The sequence below is a fragment of the Bos javanicus genome, chromosome 3 (assembly GCF_032452875.1).
Source record: "Bos javanicus breed banteng chromosome 3, ARS-OSU_banteng_1.0, whole genome shotgun sequence".
NCBI classification, from domain to species: Eukaryota; Metazoa; Chordata; class Mammalia; order Artiodactyla; family Bovidae; genus Bos; species Bos javanicus.
In genome coordinates, this window is record NC_083870.1 from 117,804,362 (window position 1) to 117,823,397 (window position 19,036).

The window sequence follows — 19,036 nt, forward strand, 5'->3', positions numbered from 1 at the left end:
TGGGGGTTATTTGTTGTGCAGCAGTAAATTAACCGGGGCTTCCCTGGTCCCTCAGATGGTAAAGAAACTGCTTGCAATGCAGGAGACCCAGGTTCAATCTCTGGGTTGGGAAGAGCCCCTGGAGGAGGGCATGGCCACCCACTCCAGGATTCTTGCCTGGAGAACCCCATGGACAGAGGAGCCTGAAGGGCTACAGTCCACAGGGTCACAGAAGAGTCGGACACGACTGAGCGACATACACACACAGTGATGGTAGATCAATAACACAACTGTGAGCAGAAAGACAAGGAGGCCAGAGCGAGCCTCGTGTCAGTGTGAGGAGGGGGATCCCAAGCAGAGGGCAGGGCAGGCACAAAGGCCTGGGGCAGGAGCCTCGTGGTGGTCTTCAGGGAATAGCCAGAGAGGAGGGAACGCAGGGGGATGGGGGTTGTGGGGAGGGGGCGACACAGTTTAACGGCTTCATGGCACTTTCCTCTGCCTGTGATCATGGGTTGGAGACCCCGGGTGGGCCCAGGGCTGGGGAGCAGAAGGCAGCTGACAGTCCCACTGAAGCAGCGGCTGGAGGCGATGGGGAGCGGCTGCTTTCCATCCCCCTGGAAGGTCAGGCCAGCGTGCCCTGCCGGTGGACTGGAAGAGGGTATGAGAGGAGGGGAGTCCAGGCCCATGGTCTGAGCAAGTGGGGTGGCACGGAGTTGCCCTGGAGTGGGCGGGAAGATGCTGTAAAGAGCAATATTGCATAGGAACCTGGAATGTCAGGTCCATGAATCAAGGCAAATTGGAAGTGGTCAAACAAGAGATGGCAAGAGTGAATGTCGACATTCTAGGAATCAGCGAACTAAAATGGACTGGAATGGGTGAATTTAACTCAGATGACCATTATATCTACTACTGCGGGCCAGAATCCCTCAGAAGAAATGGCGTAGCCATCATGGTCAACAAAAGAGTCCGAAATGCAGTACTTGGATGCAATCTCAAAATGACAGAATGATCTCTGTTCGTTTCCAAGGCAAACCATTCAATATCACAATAATCCAAGTCTATGCCCCAACCAGTAACGATGAAGAAGCTGAAGTTGAACGGTTCTATGAAGACCTACAAGACCTTTTAGAACTAACACCCAAAAAAGATGTCCTTTTCATTATAGGGGACTGGAATGCAAAAGTAGGAAGTCAAGAAACATGTGGAGTAACAGGCAAATTTGGCCTTGGAATACGGAATGAAGCAGAGCAAAGGCTAATAGAGTTTTGCCAAGAAAATGCACTGGTCATAGCAAACACCCTCTTCCAACAACACAAGAGAAGACTCTACACATGGACATCACCAGATGGTCAACACTGAAATCAGACTGATTATATTCTTTGCAGCCAAATATGGAGAAGCTCTATACAGTCAGCAAAAACAAGACCAGGAGCTGACTGTGGCTCAGATCATGAACTCCTTATTGCCAAATTCAGACTTAAACTGAAGTAGGGAAACCACTAGACCATTCAGGTATGACCTAAATCAAATCCCTATGATTATACAGTAGAAGTGAAAAATAGATTCAAGGGCCTAGATTTGATAGATAGAGTGCCTGATGAACTATGGAATGAGGTTCGTGACATTGTCCAGGAGACAGGGATCAAGACCATCCCTATGGAAAAGAAATGCAAAAAAGCAAAATGGCTGTCTGGGGAGGCCTTACAAATAGCTGTGAAAAGAAGAGAAGTGAAAAGCAAAGGAGAAAAGGAAAGATATAAGCATCTGAATGCAGAGTTCCAAAGAATAGCAAGAAGAGATAAGAAAGCCTTCTTCAGCGATCAATGCAAAGAAATAGAGGAAAACAACAGAATGGGAAAGACTAGGGATCTCGTCAAGAAAATCAGAGATACCAAGGGAACATTTCATGCAAAGATGGGCTCGATAAAGGACAAAAATGGTATGGACCTAACAGAAGCAGAAGATACTAAGAAGAGGTGGCAAGAATACACAGAAGAACTGTACAAAAAAGATCTTCATGACCCAGATAATCACGATGGTGTGATCACTTAGAGCCAGACATCCTGGAATGTGAAGTCAAGTGGGCCTTAGAAATCATCACTACGAACAAAGCTAGTGGAGGTGATGGAATTCCAGTTGAGCTATTTCAAATCCTGAAAGATGATGCTGTGAAAGTGCTGCACTCAATATGCCAGCAAATCTGGAAAACTCAGCAGTGGCCACAGGACTGGAAAAGGTCAGTTTTCATTCCAATCCCAAAGAAAGGCAATGCCGAAGAATGCTCAAACTATCGCATAATTGCACTCATCTCACACGCTAGTAAAGAGATGCTCAAAATTCTCCAAGCCAGGCTTCAGCAATATGTGAACCGTGAACTTCCTGATGTTCAAGCTGGTTTTAGAAAAGGCAGAGGAACCAGAGATCAAATTGCCAACATCTGCTGGATCATGGAAAAAGCAAGAGAGTTCCAGAAAAACATCTATTTCTGCTTTATTGACTATGCCAAAGCCTTTGACTGTGTGGATCACAATAAACTGTGGAAAATTCCGAAAGAGATGGGAATACCAGACCACCTGACCTGCCTCTTGAGAAATCTGCATGCAGGTCAGGAAGCAACAGTTAGAACTGGACATGGAACAACAGACTGGTTCCAAATAGGAAAAGGAGTACGTCAAGGCTGTATATTGTCACCCTGCTTATTTAACTTATATGCAGAGTACATCATGAGAAACGCTGGACTGGAAGAAGCACAAGCTGGAATCAAGATTGCCGGAGAAATATCAATAACCTCAGATGTGCAGATGACACCACCCTTATGGCAGAAAGTGAAGAGGAACTAAAAAGCCTCTTGATGAAAGTGAAAGTGGAGAGTGAAAAAGTTGGCTTAAAGCGCAACGTTCAGAAAACGAAGATCATGGCATCTGGTCCCATCACTTCATGGGAAATAGATGGGGAAACAGTGGAAACAGTGTCAGACTTTATTTTTTTGGGCTCCAAAATCACTGTGGATGGTGACTGCAGCCATGAAATTAAAAGACGCTTACTCCTTGGAAGGAAAGTTATGACCAACCTAGATAGCATATTCAAAAGCAGAGACATTACCTTGCCAACAAAGGTTCGTCTAGTCAAGGCTATGGTTTTTCCTGTGGTTGTATGGATGTGAGAGTTGGACTGTGAAGAAGGCTGAGCGCCGAAGAATTGATGCTTTTGAACTGTGGTGTTGGAGAAGACTCTTGAGAGTCCCTTGGACTGCAAGGAGATCCAACCAGTCCATTCTGAAGGAGATCAGCCCTGGGATTTCTTTGGAAGGAATGATGCTAAAGCTGAAACTCCAGTACTTTGGCCACCTCATGCGAAGAGTTGACTCATTGGAAAAGACTCTGATGCTGGGAGGAATTGAGGGCAGGAGGAGAAGGGGACGACAGAGGATGAGATGGCTGGATGGCATCACTGACTCGATGGACGTGAGTCTGGGTGAAGTCCGGGAGCTGGTGATGGACAGGGAGGCCTGGCGTGCTGCGATTCACGGGGTTGCAAAGAGTCGGACAAGACTGAGCGACTGAACTGAACTAACTGGGCGGGAAGAGTGGCTGGGCAGGTCGTCTCTGGGCAAACCCGGCAAGTTCCTCAGAGGTGGATGCTGGCAGGGCTTGGTGTGTAGATGCCGCTTCCCACGTGGAGGCGGGAGCTGACCATGCTAAGGCGGTGTGCGTAGAGAAGGCCGGGCACCCCGGAGCCTGGCTGTGTCCATACTGGGGAAGTGAGCAGGGGAAGGGAGCTGGGGTACAGAGACACCCTCAAGAAGGAACAGACAGTGCCGGGGGCAGCCGCTCAGAGTGGGAGGAGGGCTTGCTGTCCTCTGCTTCTTATGGTCTACATGGATGTTGAGGGTTTAGGATAGAAGAAGTGGTCTGTGTTCTAATTGTGAAGACAACTCAAAAGATTTTCAAATTTCAGCATGTGCTTGAGATTAGACATTCTGGAGACCTTTTTGGAAACAGCATTGAAAAGCCACTGGAAGGAAGTTCTTTGAAGGACATCTAACAGTGTCATGGGTTTTTTTTTTTTTTCTTTTAATGCTCTTATTTAATCTTCAAAGTTTTAAATGTACAAAACAGATGCAGAGATAGTGCCCAGCGTTCTCATCACAGCACCTCTGAACGCCTTGTCAGGAAGTGCTGTGTCCCAGAGCTTACCGCCACGTCGATGGCCGTGGGCACGCCGCCCAACCGCATCCATGGGTGGACGTCCTGCAGCTCCTGCTTCTGCGCGTCCGTGAACCTGGGCTGGAGCCTCTGCAGCGCCTTCAGCTTCTCCCTGTCCTCCTGCAGGACTGTATCTAAGTCTCTTTACGAAAGATTGAGAAACACGGAAGCTTTAGGATGCCTCAAGGGTTATCTCTTTTTAAAGTATATGCTCATTTTCTACCAACACGTCCAGTATTATTCACGTAATTTTATTTTAATTGGTTAATTTATCCTAATGTAATTTTTTTTTTTTTTTTTTGGCCACGCTCCTCAGCATAGAGGATCTTCCCTGATGAGGGACGGAACCTGTGGCCCCTGCAAGCGAAGTGTGGGGTCTTCACCACTGGACCCCAGGGAAGTCCTACTCATGCAATTTTAGATGATTTTGTTTAACTTTCCTTTCCACTTAAATTTCCCTATTTGAGGTTACAATCTCTCTAGTAAATAATCTGCAGTTTTTCTATGAAAATGATACACCAAGTTCTGGTTTTAATTTTAGTTTAGATCAGCCACAGGAGCTGGGTACCTGCAGACACTTGTTTCTGCGCCTGGGAGCTTCTCACCAGTGAGGTGGAGAGTAGACAAGCCCTCCCTGCCACCTGCTACCCTGGCGTGCCCTGGAGACGGAGCCCCAGGCTGGCCTGGCCCAGAGCCCTGGCTGTTCTGAGCCTCGGGGTTAATCACCCCCACCGAGGGGGCACTGCACAGGGTCAGGGACCCTAATGGGTTCCCGGTTCCTTGGAGTGGTCAGAGCTGAGGCACAGACCAGGCTCCCTAAAGAGCAGCTGGTGGCCTGGGACAGTCACCCACCTCGACTCTTGGTTTCTGCATCTCTGAGACAGACACACACACACACACACACGCACACCACTGACCACACAGGGTTACTGGCAGCAGAGCACAAGAGACGACACAGGCACAAGTGCTGTACACGGCACGTGACAGCCGTGAGGGTCCCTGGAGCAGTGGTCCTGGAGGCCGGGAGCAGGGCCTCCGAAGGGCTCCGTGCGGCCGCCAGCCACCTGGAGGGGCCCCTTCTGGTGGTGCCCCCCACTCCATCTGAGGTAAGGCCTCACAGTTAGGGGGGATCCGAGCCCAGCCTCACACGCTCCCAGGAGGGGCGAGCGGTTACCGTGCGGGCATCTGGTAGGTCATCCTGACGCTGTCGTCCGTGTCGTCCGCCAGCAGCCAGACGGGGTCCTGCAAGACACACCTGAGCAGGCGCTCAGGCCCGCCCACTGCTGCCCTCACTGCTGCTCCGGGGTTATTCTCCGAAGAGTCCGAGCTTCCGAAATACCTGCTGGTGTGACTCGTGTGGCTGCTGCCTTTAAAACACAGAGTGCCCAGGTCACGACCTCGAACTCAAGTCGGCCCTGTAAGGGGAGGGCAGCTACCGCGTGTGTCGGGGGATTGTCCCTTCTGCTTTTCCAACAGTCCAATTGTCTGGATGATAATTTAAAAATCATTTAAAGACCGGGTATCAGCAGGAACCACGGAGGTGACTCTCTGCTGGCGAAGCCGGGGGAGTCCAGGCGGGGCCCCCATCTAAGAGGCCGTGCTCTCCCCTCCCTGGCCTCCCAGGGGAAGGGGGCCCTGCCCAGGTGAGGGAAGCGGGGCACTTACAGCCTGGGGACATGTCTGTGTGTTGCTCTCGCAGGGCAGCTCTGGGCTACACTGCCCCACCCTGGCCAGTACTGCCTGAGGTTATACGCTGGCGCCCGCCAGGGGAGCCACTCAGGACAGTGCAGCACTGCCTGCCCTCCCAGCACACGTGGGGGGCTCCAGGGAAGGCCCAGCCAGGGACAGGGGTGCAGGGCCTGCTGCGCCCACTGACACGGGGAGTAACAGGTGACAGAGGGAACCGGGTCTGGCCACAGGGCAGGAGGAGGAGCCCCGTGGCGCATGTGAGGCTCCGAGGAGCCGCTCGGGGTGCAGCCGCAAGCTGCCCAGTCAGGACCCTGACGCTGGGCCCTGAACGCGGCAGCCTGAGGCTCTGGGGTGACTGGTGCCCTTGGATGCAGAAGCCAAGGATACCCAGGTGTGTCACGTGGGGGTCTTCCAAACACACGTCAACTGCGCCCCCCACGCCACTCAGGTGTCCCGGCACCCCCCCACATACCTGGCCTGCTTCCGGACGCATCGCAGCCCAGGGAACCTGAGCCCAGGGAACAGGAGGTGGCAGAGGCCTGGCTCCTGGCAAGTGCAGAGCCCGTGGCCGAGCAGAGATCCCCATGCAGCAGCAGGCGGAGCAGGCCGCTGGACGAGGACAGGGCGTCGCTGTTTGGGGCATCTGCTGGCTCCTTGCACTTTGGGGGACAGGGAGGGGACATCCAGTCAGGTCTCCATGCAAAGTGGGGCTGGGGGAGGGGACGGAGGCTCCTCAGACCACTGGCCCCTCCTCCATGGGCCATGGGCACAGACCCATGGGTTCCCAGAACCCAACCTGCTTCTCGGAGGTGGAAAGGATGAAGTTTGATTAGATTCCATTTTGGGAGAGTTCCTTGAGAGATGGTGGCTCCTGGAGCCCCGGCGGGGATCCAGCCTTATACTTATTTCTCCACCGAGTGGACACAGAGGCAGGAGCATGCCTCGACAGCACCCAAAGGCGCCCCTCCCCACGGCGGGCTCTGCCTCCTGCACCCCGAGAGCAGGGCCAGCCGGGGGCACCAGGGACCCGGCCTGTGAGGGCCCAGTCTGCCAGTCCTCAGAACCAGACTGCAGGCCAGGCGGGCAGCAGAGGTGCTGGGGGGCCCTGTCCCCACCTCCTCTCCCAGAGCACAGGCGGGAGGGAACCCACGTGGCCTTGCCTTGGACACAGGCCGGGGTGGGAACCCAGGTGGCCCTGCCTTGGACACAGGCGGGGGTGGGAACCCAGGTGGCCCTGCCTTGGACACAGGCGGGGGTGGGAACCCAGGTGGCCCTGCCTTGGACACAGGCCGGGGTGGGAACCCAGGTGGCCCTGCCTTGGACACAGGCGGAGGGTGGGAACCCAGGTGGCCCTGCCTTGGACACAGGCTGGGTGTGGGGGGACGGCTCACGGACAGCCCTGCCTCGGCTCTCAGGACACAGACGCGTGAGCTGGAAGTCACATTGCCGTTTCATGAACCAAGGAAGCATGCACGCCTGTGTCCTCAAGACCTGGGAGGACGGGCACTGGGAGCACCGATTCCCAGCTCCCTCCGGCTCCAGTCTTCCACCAGAGGCCCTCTGCTGCCAGCCCCCCTCCGAGGAGCCTCTGCTCTGGCGTTTAACCTGATGGCTTCATCCTCGAAGTATCCACCTAACGCCCGGAGGCCCCTGACGCTACGTTATGAAGTCCCTGTGGCCGTCTGGACACCGCATCTGCCGGCCATCTCTCTCTTTTCAGGTCCCAGGATGGTTAGAGTCACAGGTCTACTGTGACGGGGCCTTGGGAACGTGCTCACTTCTGGCACACGGATCTGTGTCCAAACTGAAGCGGTTTGGCAGAACCACGGTGTGGGGACCACTCGCGTCAGGCATGAGGGGGTGCATAGCCCACCCAGGTACCCGAGTTTGCCACCTGCTTTAGACAAAGGGCATCAGGAGGTGCTTACGGTCGGAGGTGACTTGGGCTGCCAGTCCCAGGACGAGCCAGGCTTGCAGTCAGTGCCTGCACCCACGGTCCCCACAGCTCCTGTGGCTGCCGCGGTGCCCTCAGGGGCCTCCTCCAGCTGCATCAGGTTGAGCTGCAGCGGTGAGCTTCCGCGGGACTGGAAGAGCGCCGGGGAGGTCCTGTCTGGGGGCCCGGCGGCCAGGGGCGGGGTTCCTGGGGTGGCCACGCGCAACGCGGGCGGCCCTCGCTCCGCCGGGGCACACGGGCGTGGCTGTTTGGGGGTTGAGGTCCGATCGGGGAAGAACTCAGGCTGTGAGGCAGGAGGCATCTCAGACACAAAGTTCAGCTGGCCTGGGAAGAAGGCTGGGGGCAAGGCTGGGGTCACTGGGGAGAAGGAGCAGCCGGGTAAGACCAACGCCATGACCGGGGCCAAGGGGCTGGCGAACGGTGGGGGATGGACCCTGAGCACCTGCTGGGCATCCACGGGCACCGCGAGGTCGGTGTGGGCAGCCCCGGACCCTGTGGCCACGGTCCCTGGTGCGGTCACTATTCCCGGGGCTGGAAACAAGGGCAGGGAGTAGGCTGGCACCGGGCCAGGGAAGGGCATCGCTGGGCAGCTGGACTGTGACGTGTCCGACAGGGACCAGGCCGTGGTGTTCAGGCCAACCAGTGGGGGGCGCTGGGGCGCCGGCCCCCCAGACCCGGTGCTGCCAGAGGAGTCGTGAGGCTTGACACGTTTGGACTTCAGTTTTCGGTTTTTTCCGGTTTTTTTCCAAGAGGAGTCTATTCCAGGGGTATTTCTTAGTCCGGGAGCAGCTAAAATAATAGGGACACCATGAGAGTTAAAATCCTTCAAGCTAGGCTTCAGCAGTACATGAACCAAGAATTTCCAAATATAAAAGCTGGGTTTAGAAAAGGCAGAGAAACCAGAAACCAAATTGCCAATGTTCGCTGGATCATAGAGAAGGCAAGGAAATTCCAGAAAAACATCCACTTCATTGACTATACTAAAACTTTTGACTGTGTGAATCACAACAAACTGTGGAAAATCCTTAAAGACTTCGGAATACCAGATCACCTGACCTGCCTCCTGAGAAACCTGTATGCAGGTCACGAAGCAACAGTCAGAACTGGACATGGAACAATTGGACTGGTTCCAAATTGGGAAGGAGTACCTCAAGGCTGTATATTGTCGCCCTGCTTATTTAACTTCTATGCAGAATACATCATGCAAAATGTTGAGCTGGATGAATCACAAGCGGGAATCAAGATTGCCAGGAGAAATATCAACAACCTCAGATATGCAGATGACACCACTATTATGGCAGAAAGCAAAGAAGAACTAAAGATCCTCTTGATGAAAGTGAAAGAAGAGAGTGAAAAGTGGGCTTAAAACTCAACATTCAGAAAACTAAGATCATGGCATCTGGTCCCATCACTTCATGGCAAATAGATGGGGAAACAGTGGAAACAGTGTCAGACTTTCTTTTTTTGGATTCCAAAATCACTGCAGATGGTGACTGCAGCCATGAAATTAAAAGATTCTTGCTTCTTGGAAAAAAAGCTATGACCAACCTAGACAGTATATTAAAAAGCAGAGACATTACTTGGCCAACAAAGGTCAGTCTAGTCAAAGCTATGGTTTTTCCAGTGGTCACATATGGATGTGAGAGTTGGACTATAAAGAAAGCTGAGTGTCGAAGACTTGATGCTTTTGAACTGTGGTGCTGGAGAAGATTCTTGAGAGTCCCTTGAACAGCAAGGAGATCCAACCAGTCCATCCTAAAGGAGATCAGTCCTGAGTGTTCATTGGAAGGACTGATGCTGAAGCTGAAACTCCAATACTTTGGCCACCTGATGTGAAGAGCTGACTCATTTGAAAAGACCTTGATGCTGGGAACGATTGAAGGCAGGAGAAGGGGACGACAGAGAATGAGATGGATGGATGGCATCACTGACTCAATGGAGATGAGGTTGGGTAAACTCTGGGAGTTGGTGATGGACAGGGAGGCCTGGCATGCTGCAGTTCATGGGGTCGCAAAGAGACACGACTGAGGGACTGAAATGAACTGAAAGGCAGAACCACTGATCTCATCTAACCTCATATCTCAACTTTACAAGCTTTTAAAAAGAGATGTTTTTAAGAGATCGCTTTTAAGAAGAGATGTTTCCTGGTTCATCTGCCAAAGGAGCCTGGGTCCACGCCTGTGAAGTCAAAGGGCTGAAGGCACACAGGTCTTCCTCTGACACAAGACCTGCTTAGAGGGACCGCCCTCAGGAGGCTGCAGGGACTCAACCTGTGGTGTGGGGGACACAGGGCATGTCCCCCCACCTCCCCTGGGCACTGGCCGGGACTGGGGGTGCTGTGGGCCGGGGGTGGGGTCACACTGAGCCTGGTGGGTGGGGCACAAGCAGTGGGAGGGACCCCAGGAACCTCAGGTTTTCTTCTAATGTCACAGAGGATAACTCGGGGGCTCTGGCAGCGGGTGTGTGGGGACGTCCCCTGCCAGCTGTGCCACATGCCAGAGCAGACGGGCCGGCCTGACGCTAATGGTCAAGTGGGTGAAGGTTCTGCCATCAGCCTGTCTGCCTAGTGTTCTTCCTGTAAGAGTCTATTTCCCGCTGTGACTAGGAGTTATAGTTCTGGGCTCCGGGGGCACCATCCCCGGGTCTGGGCGGGGCTGCTGGGGACAGCTGGGCAGCATGGGCACTACACAAGCTGCTGGGCCAACGGGGCTGGAGGGCGCTGGGACTCTGCACCAAGCTGGGGCTGGGGGGTGGTGGGGGCCCTGGCTCCTGATTTCCACAGAGGTTCCCTGCGCGCCTTCAGTAACCCTGGGCCCAGGTAGGAAGGAGGAAAGGAGAGCGGGAGTGGCATAATCTTCAAGGGCAGGGGCAGCCTCTCACTTCTGGGACACCCGTCTCAGCACATCTGCTCAGAGGCCAGGGGAGCTGGGCCCTTGCGGTGTGGGCCCCTTGGGCTCATAGCTCTGATCCTTGTTTCGGGGCCTGGAGCCCAGGGGAGAGCTGGCATCTCCCACCAGCTTGGCCCTGACCACAGGGCCCAGGAAGGCGGTTGGGGGTTGGGAGCCCGGCTCCTGGACCAGATGAGGGGCGAGGAAGCCAGCCTGCTCCACCGCAGCCCCGTGTTGGCTCTTCACACCCTCCGTGCTCTGTCTGGCCCTGGAGTCTACAGCCCAGTGGCAAGGCCAACCCTCCAGGAGGGTGTGTGTTCTGGGGAGAAAGGGCGCCCTTTCTTCCTGCAGCATCATCTGGGATCCCTGCTTCCTTAGGAGCCTGACGTCAGATGCTCCTTCCCTGGGTGGTGAATTCGCCCACCTGGTTCTCTGAGGGAGGGAAGGGGGCTGGGGTCACCCAGGCAGAGAACGCCTGGCAAGGCAGGAGGGCAGTCACCTGGCCCTGTGCTCCACAGGGGTGAACTGGGCCTGTCACCACTGTTTATAGCACGGTTCCCTTGGGAACGCAGGTGACATCCCCGAGAGTGTCACTGCTCAAGCTCCAACAGCATCTTACAAACGCATGTGTCCTGACCAGGGGTGCTCCCCATCTGAAAGCAGCATGGGATGCAGCAGCGTTAAGAGCTAAGTTAAAAACAACAACAACGACAAAACCCACTTTTCGTTCAGACGTCACCACTCACTTCTGTTGCTCAAGTGCCCCTTGGACCTTTCTTGCCGATAATGATGGCAGCGAGACTGGAAAACGTGGAGTTTCCTGATTTCCCGGAACCGCAGCAGGAAGCTCTGTTCCTCCTTCTGGGTGTGGGCGGCCAGCACCTCCTTGGTGAGGCCCAGCTTCCGGAAGGCCTCCTGGTCCTGGCTGAGGCCGCAGGGCAGCGCGGGGCCCGCCGGGCACTCCAGAGACTCGGGCCTGCTTGCAGCAGCATCTCCCAGCGGCTCTGGAACAGCAGACGTGGAGCTCTCATCCACAGGGGCCCTGCTGCCCGAGGACAGCTGAGAAAACGCGCACCGCTCCCACAAAGGACAGAGTCTCCCACAGAAGACTCCCGCACGACGCCCACAGCAGGGGCTGACGTTCGAGATGCGTCTGCTCAGCTTTCTGAGAAGGCTACCAAGAAAGGCAACAGGCGGGGACACGCAGCCGCGTCGCGTGGGGGCTCCGGAACCCGCCCTCTAACTGATCCGTCCTCCAACCTGGGGGCACCTGGGGTTTCAGCCTCTGATGCTGAAGACACTCCAGGCTGTCTTGGGCTTTCAGAGCACAGGACGTGCCCGGCCCTGTCCTGGCCTAGGACCATGGGCCCAACAGTGTGGTCAGCAGAACCGCGGGGACAGGCGGGACGGGGCTGTGGGTCTGCGGGCCATCCTGAGGGGGGCCGGCCACTGACCCTCTGACGTGGACTCTCCCCCTCATCACGCCCTTCTTCCAAGCAAAGAGCAAGTTCAGGCTGGTTCTCCTCTAGGGGCCTGAAGGACAGCTCAGCGTGTTGCCCTTGGCTGTCCTGTTTTGGCTCCTGTCCTCCAACAGGGGAGGGCCAGGCTCGCCACCCCACCCATGGGCGTCGAGAGGCCGGGGGGCCTCGTCCCTGGGGTTCTCTCGGCACCAAGCAAGGGGGAGTCCTGGCATCCCTGCTCGGTCCCAGGAAGCCCCTCCGTGTTGACACCTGAGTGGATGCCTGTCCCAGGGGGAGCCGGAGTGTGGCGGGGGCGGGGGCAAGTGTCACCACCTCCACCCTACACGGCACGTGCCTGGACTTCCTGGACAGCCCCTTACTGGGCTACGTGGGTGTTCTGCACTCAGATACACTTAGAGAGCGTCTGGGGATGGGCGGCAACACTCCGAATCTCTACCGTCAGAGTCGGACCGCTCCCGCAGAGGCCCCGGACGCGGCGCGCGTACCGAGCTCCGGCGGCAGCTTCTTGTCGCCCACGTGGACGATGGTGCTGCTGTAGCTGCACTGGCTGCCGAGGGACCCCACGCTCTGCGCCCTGCCGGGCAGCGGCGGCGACGGCAGGCGTGCGCTCGCGTCCGTGCGGCTCTTCACTGGCGAGGGCGATGCTGCCTCTTTACAGGGGAAAAAAGGAAGCAGACACAAAACCGCGATAAAGCTGAGCTGCTGGGAGAAGAAGCACGGAGGCCGGCTGAGGGGGCACTCCAGGACCCGGGGGCTCAAGTCTACACTCGCCCTGCCAGGGGATGCCGTGTCCTCAGGGGACGGCAGAGAAGACGAGACTCTGAATGGGGACCATGGCACCCTGGTACCCCGCGCCCTCTGGGAGGAGCCAGGCGCCTGGGCTCGGGGCCTCTGGCGGGGCCTGTGGGGAGCTGCCCCCTGCGGCCAGGGCCCCTCTGCTGAGGGCAGGCGAGCAGCTGGGCTCCCCCCGTGGGCTAGGGTAAGCTCCACCCGTCGCCCGGGCTTCCATCAGCGGTGGAGACCCTGCCTGTGGTCCTGGTGAGGGCCACTGGCGATAACTGCACATCCAATCTCCTCTGACTCCTGGGCCGCTGACACCCAGAGGCCAGTCCTCCTCTGAGACGTCTCGGAAACGGGCCCGCCCGATAACACCCTGGCTTCCGGCAGCCCCGGGGCATCCTGTCCTCTAAGTCCAGAACCACCTCTACCTCCCGCTGGTGAGAAGGTTCTGAGCCACTTTGGTTATTTAATCAACAGCTGACCCCCTACACGTGTCCCTGATCCCGCTCAGAACCACAGTGGGAGGGAGAAGAGGCCCCGGGCTCCCAGGTAAGGCCTGGTCCTGAGACAGGGGTAAGTGGCCAGGCGGTCACAGCTCAAGCAGACGCAGTACCTGTGGCGTGTGGCCCAGGGCCCGCGAGGGCCTGGCGTTTGTCGCTGGCCTGGGGCGTGGGGAGGCTCGCAGGGAACTCACACTTCCTCTTCAGGGTGGCTGCCTCGCTGCAGCTCTCCAGGTACCTGCGGGCAGGTCGGAAAGGGCTTCATGTAACCGAGAGCCCGACTGTGGGTGCCGCTGGCGGGGAGGGAGGCCAGAAGGGCCGCACCTGATGACGCTGTCCAGGCAGCTGATCTGCTGGTAGGAGCCGGCCGGCGGGTCCCTGCAGGCCAGCTCCTCGGGAGGGGTGGCCTCGGGCAGGCTGGCCCCAGAGCTGTCCTTCTCCACAGCCGCAGCAGCTTTCATCGGAGTCGGGGAACCGCTCTGCATTTCTGGAGCAACGACAACATCCTTCTTTCCGTTAATACCCGTTTCCCCCAGTGCCCACTGTAAGGTTACAGAGCATTTTAATTCTACTGAAACGTAAGGCCAGGCTCAACATGTGCCTCACAGGTGCAGAGACCCCGGGGCCAGCCTGGGAGTCAGGCCAGCCCGCCGGGCCAGCGGAGGGAGCTCTCTCGTCCCCACTCGGTCTGGGCTGTCCCCAGGTTCAGGGACTCAGCAGTGGGAAAGGCCAGTTCCTACTTGAACCCCTGAAGATCACATGAGCTTTGTGGTCCATCAACATTCCCGGCCTTGGAAGGGTTGGTCTCTTCCAATGTGACTTGCCACATGGTGAGCGGGATCCGGCCTGGGGTGCAGGGGGGGTGCCCGGAGCAGAGCCGGCACCCCCACCTCAGACAGCTGGGGCTGGACCGTCCACGGGACAGCTGGCAGCCCTCGGACAAGTGTCTGCTCACGTGACTCAGGGCCACTCTGCAGAGCGGGACCAGGGGGTCGTGGGGCAGAGGCCCACCTGGCCACACCTCGTGGGCCTCCAGGGTCAGGGCCCCCTGGACAGGGGCTATGGTGTGGACCCCAGGCCGAGCCCTGTGTCAGCACGGAAGCAAACAGCCCAACTTGAAGGGGAAATTCCCTGCGTCCAGAGTTTGAGTCACACCCGCCTCCCCGTCTCGCCACACTGAAGCCTCGCTAAGGAAATGCTGGATCATTTGGTACCTGAAGCAGGCTTGCTCTTTTGTTCTCCAGATTCATCAGGGTAGTGACTTTTGCTTTTGGCCTTGTTACCATTTTTACAAGTTTCCTTGAAGAAAAACAAAAACAAATGAACACATTATTCACCCCAGGAGACCCTGCAACCTGTGCCCTACAGGCTGAGAAAGAGAAAAGCTCAACCAACCCAGCAACAGAGAAGCAAGTTCTATACAAGATCTGAGACCCAAACAAAGCAGATTTTACGATTCTGAAGAATTATAAGAAATAAAGTGAATGTTAGGCTACTCTTTCTTTCTAACCCTAATCCTACAGTTTGATCTTCACTTTTGTCTGGTTTGCCTGCTTTAACTAGTTCTCACCCAAACCTGTAGCCACAGCTTGCAGCTGCTCCCACCCTTTCACGGCTAGAGAGTGAGTCCCAGGTGAGCCGAGTTTAGAGCAGCCAGAAGCAGCTGAGGTCAGACAGGCTTGGCCCCAGAGAGGACTGGTCTCAGAGCGCACAGTCACCCGTGGCACAGGCGATGGGCAGAGGGGGACCGCGGGGCACGTACGGCTCTCCTCCGGCGGGGGTCCTCCTGGCCGGCGCTGTCGCTGGAGGAGGTCTGGCTCATGAGATGCTCGTGGGACCCGTTGCTGCCCAGGCTCCCGTAGCCGCTGGAGCCGCTGTGGGGCACGGGCTGCGGAGACAGTGGCCGGAGGAGTCTGGACAGGTGGGGCGTGGCCCCCCACCGAGTCTCAGAGAGGCCGAGACCTGCTCTGCGGGGGTGGCCCTCGGTGGGCACCAGGTGGGGCCGGGCTTGGACCCAGGGTCTGGCGGTGGTGGGCTCCCCGCTTCCAGCCATGGGGCCAGGCCTGGATCCCAGTCCCCAGGGAATCCATGGCCACGGGGTTCAGAGACAAAACAAGGTGTCTGACAGTACCCCCAGCCCCTGGGAACCGAGAAGCAGGAAGTCTTCCCCCAGGGCCCATGTGCTCACAGGAATTCTTCCTGAGGGCTGTGTCCCTAAGGACCGGAGGCTTCTCCAGTCCCCTGGGGCTAGCTCTGCTTCCAGAGCTGGAGGGACGCCCCCACCCGCCTCCATCCTTGGGGACCACACCCTCCAGCCACTGGCCCGGGGCTGCGAGTTGTGGACACCAGCAGGAGGGTGCAGGGTGGTGCTGGAAACAGGAAAAGGGCCTGGGGAGGGGGGGCGGACCCCGGCCTGGGGGCGGCTCTGGGCTGTCTAGGGGGGTGGGGTCAGCACACGCACCTGCAGCAGCAGCCGGTGGATCTGCTCTGTGAGCTCCTGGACACCGGGCTGCGGGGCCTTTTCCTCCAGACCCGGCGGGGCAGAGAACACGTCCTCGTTCAGAGGCCCCCTGTAGGGTTTCCATCCGTCTCTGTGAGTTGGGCCCCTGACTCTGCCTCCCTGCAGACCCCCTGGGCTGCCACCTGCCTGCTCCCCACTCCCTCCTCCCACTCCCCGTCCACCTGGGGGAGACCCCACCCCCTGGGGGCGGGTGCGTGGTGGGAGGTGGCCTGGGTCGGCCCCTCCCAGCTCTCTGGCCCGGCCCTGGGGGCACTCACAGCCTCACTCTGTGCCTCCCAATGATGAAGGAGATCTTCCTGCTCCAGGGATTGATGAAGCTTGACCAGCTGGTGTCCAGCGTGATGTACTCCCCGTTTCGGGCGCGGAACCGGAGAGGGGAGTAGTCGAAGGGCTGGCCCCCAGACTGCACAACTACGAGAGGGAGAAGAGAGTTTGGGATGTGAACAGATGCAGCTGGTGCTTGCGGTACAAGACACGTGGAGACGCACTTAATTGTGGAATCATTTGAAAACTCCGGAGACACCAATACCTCTTGAAAGCCACCGCTTTGAATCTTCTGTTTTGCTTTAGGCTGCACATGGGGCTGCCTGCAGCAGTGTCCTCGTGGATTTTAGGACACACGTCCCTGTGAGCCTCACTGGTCTTTCCTCAGCGGGACACTCAGTGTCGCCGGTGTCTGTGGGCTTGTAGGACCGGGGTCGTCCACTCCCCTGGCTTGGGCCGACCACCCTACTCTCCCACCCGCCACCAGCTGACCCTGTCTCGTCTCTTCCTGCCTGCTGGTGCAGCCAACAGTCAAAACGGGACCCTGAGGACTCAAGCGGTGGGCTACTCTCAACCGCTAGGACTCAGGCAGGCAGTGGGACAGCCCTCACCCGCAGCCCCCCGGACCGGTCCTGGTGGGTGCTGACCTTGGGAAGACACCCCCAGACTGAACTAGCTTTGCCTGTGCCCCCGGAAGGACTGCGAGGAGGGGACCTACTCTTCTTGTGGATGGCGAGCATCAGGGGCCTGTCGCTGGGGTGCAGCCGCACGAGCACGGGTGTCTCAATCAGGTCCTGGGGCAGGTAGCCCAGGAGAGGGACGGCCCTGCAAGGCAAGCGACACGGGGTTACAGCCGCGCTCAGATGCCGGCCAGAACACGGCCTCCAGGAGCGGCGGCCGGCCCATCATCTCCAGGAACGAGGCTGGCTCCCAACTCCCTAAAGACCACATCTGGGTACCAGTGCTGATGAGGCAACAGTCAGGCTTTTCATTAATTAGCAAACCAAGGATGGAGCATCGCTGAGGGTCTGAGACCAGAAGCCAGGCCCTACAGGGCCGGGCCCATCACAAGCTCAGTGCTTAGACCTGAGGCTGATTTCCTGAAAGAATCGATCATGATGACGTTTTTGTTTTCTTCTAAGAGCTTTTCCTTTTAGGGTGTCCTGAGTTTGGCCAGACATGGCCTGACACGGACTTTCTAAAGCAAGTTTGCCTGGACCAGGGCAGCCCTGCCCGTGGGCATCTCCCCAGCTCCAGGCGTCCTCCTCCTGCCCTACCTTTGGCCACTGTGTCTGGTCCCCAGGAGCCGCCGTCGCCGGCTGGGACCCTGCCCTGTGCCCATCAGGTCTTCCCTGGGTGCAGCTGCTTTGCTTTCTGGGCAACGTTTTACACTGGACTGTAGTCCCTCCTTCTGCCTCTGTGAGTCCCGTCCCCTTGAGTGTCCCGCCCACTCTTGAGTCCAGCACCCTCTGGTGGCTCAGCTCCTGTTCCGAGTGGAATGTCTCCCTTCTCAGTCTCCCTTCTCAGCAGGCCGGTCTCCCTTTCATCCCAGCAGCTGTTTCTCAAGCTGACTTCTGCTCATGTGGAGCAGCTTGTTCTTTCCTTAGAGCAAAGCCTCCCTGTTCTGTGTGGGGAGAACTTCCTCATGGGAGTTCTTTGATTTCCTCCTCCTTGCCTGGGGCACGTTCTGAGCCTGGTATTTTCCTTTGGACAGGATGTACAGCACGTCCTGGTCAAGGCCTAGCCAGAAGGGGAGGAGGAGAAAGCAGAGGAGGAGGGGAAAGGAGCCCTGGCTGGCCTGGGTTCCGTGGGCTGGACTGTCCGCTGGGCTTACTGAGCCAGGGTCTGCAGCCTCTTGGCCCACAGTGACCAACTCGCCAGGCCTCCTGCACACAAATGACTGGACGCCTGGGGCAGCTGCAGGCAGAAGTGCTTAGGCTTTCGGAGGAATAAAAACTATTCTGGGCTTGTTTCACAAATGCAGCTCCCAGGCCCCAACCTCTAGGATCCTATCCCCCAGGGCCAGGTGGGGCCTGGAACCTGCACCTCGAAGCTGCAGGTGGCTGGTCATGCACACCTGAGCAGCCTGGGGCTGGGGAGGCTGATGGGCCTGGCTGCCAGAGAGCAGGCGGTGGGGGGGCCTGACCCTGCACAGACACCCTGCAGAAAGCCAAGCGAGCTCCCTGTGGGTCTTCCCAGGAGACTTCTCCCAGAGCCCTGCTGGCAGCAGCAGCAGCAGTCTTTGTGTCTTCATGCCCATGCCTGGGAGCTCAGGAAGTCACACAGGGACCCTGAGCCATGCCCGTGAACCCAGAGCCCTCAGAATGGTCAGTGCTCCCGACCCCAGCAGGGCCATGGGCACCGACTACAGCACCCTGGGTAGAGGACCCAGGCGGGGAGCGTGGGAGGGCTCTGGGCAGAGGTGCGGTGGTGGCCGCTCCCCACGGCGGCCTGTAGCCCACAGGCTGGAGACGCACCTCTGCTGGGGCCCTGCCAAGGTGCCTCAGCTTCAGTCCTGGCACTGGCTGCACCAGCCCTGATGCGTGCGCCCGATTTCTGAACCAGGTTTAAACAAGGGTATGAAGACAGGCTCAACTAGAGCGATGACCAGCTCCCCGGCATGTCTCATCTATGTAGCGTCCATATCTTAGGGGGTTTTAGTGTGATTCCATAATTATTTCATTGTCTATGTATAGTCGAGTGTTTTCATTGATTATTACACGTAACGTGCAGCCTGAGCTTTAGCTAAATAGCTTCAACATCAAAATCACGAAA

At 57.5% G+C, this 19,036-nt stretch overlaps 1 protein-coding gene across 2 annotated transcripts in view; it reads right to left on the reverse strand.

Annotated features, from left to right (window-relative positions):
- PER2 (period circadian regulator 2) overlaps positions 1 to 19,036 on the reverse strand; it is a 42,798-nt gene that overhangs the window by 3,239 nt on the left and 20,523 nt on the right. For both annotated transcript variants that reach the window (XM_061412808.1, XM_061412809.1), the window contains 13 exons: positions 16,980 to 17,086; positions 16,255 to 16,408; positions 15,938 to 16,046; positions 15,239 to 15,364; positions 14,691 to 14,775; positions 13,801 to 13,963; positions 13,590 to 13,714; positions 12,682 to 12,846; positions 11,462 to 11,719; positions 7,802 to 8,616; positions 6,346 to 6,532; positions 5,359 to 5,551; positions 4,176 to 4,326 (listed from right to left, as the gene is read on the reverse strand). In XM_061412808.1, coding sequence (XP_061268792.1) covers positions 4,176 to 4,326; positions 5,359 to 5,551; positions 6,346 to 6,532; positions 7,802 to 8,616; positions 11,462 to 11,719; positions 12,682 to 12,846; positions 13,590 to 13,714; positions 13,801 to 13,963; positions 14,691 to 14,775; positions 15,239 to 15,364; positions 15,938 to 16,046; positions 16,255 to 16,408; positions 16,980 to 17,086 — 2,638 coding nt within the window. The remainder of the gene's footprint in view (positions 1 to 4,175; positions 4,327 to 5,358; positions 5,552 to 6,345; positions 6,533 to 7,801; positions 8,617 to 11,461; positions 11,720 to 12,681; positions 12,847 to 13,589; positions 13,715 to 13,800; positions 13,964 to 14,690; positions 14,776 to 15,238; positions 15,365 to 15,937; positions 16,047 to 16,254; positions 16,409 to 16,979; positions 17,087 to 19,036) is intronic.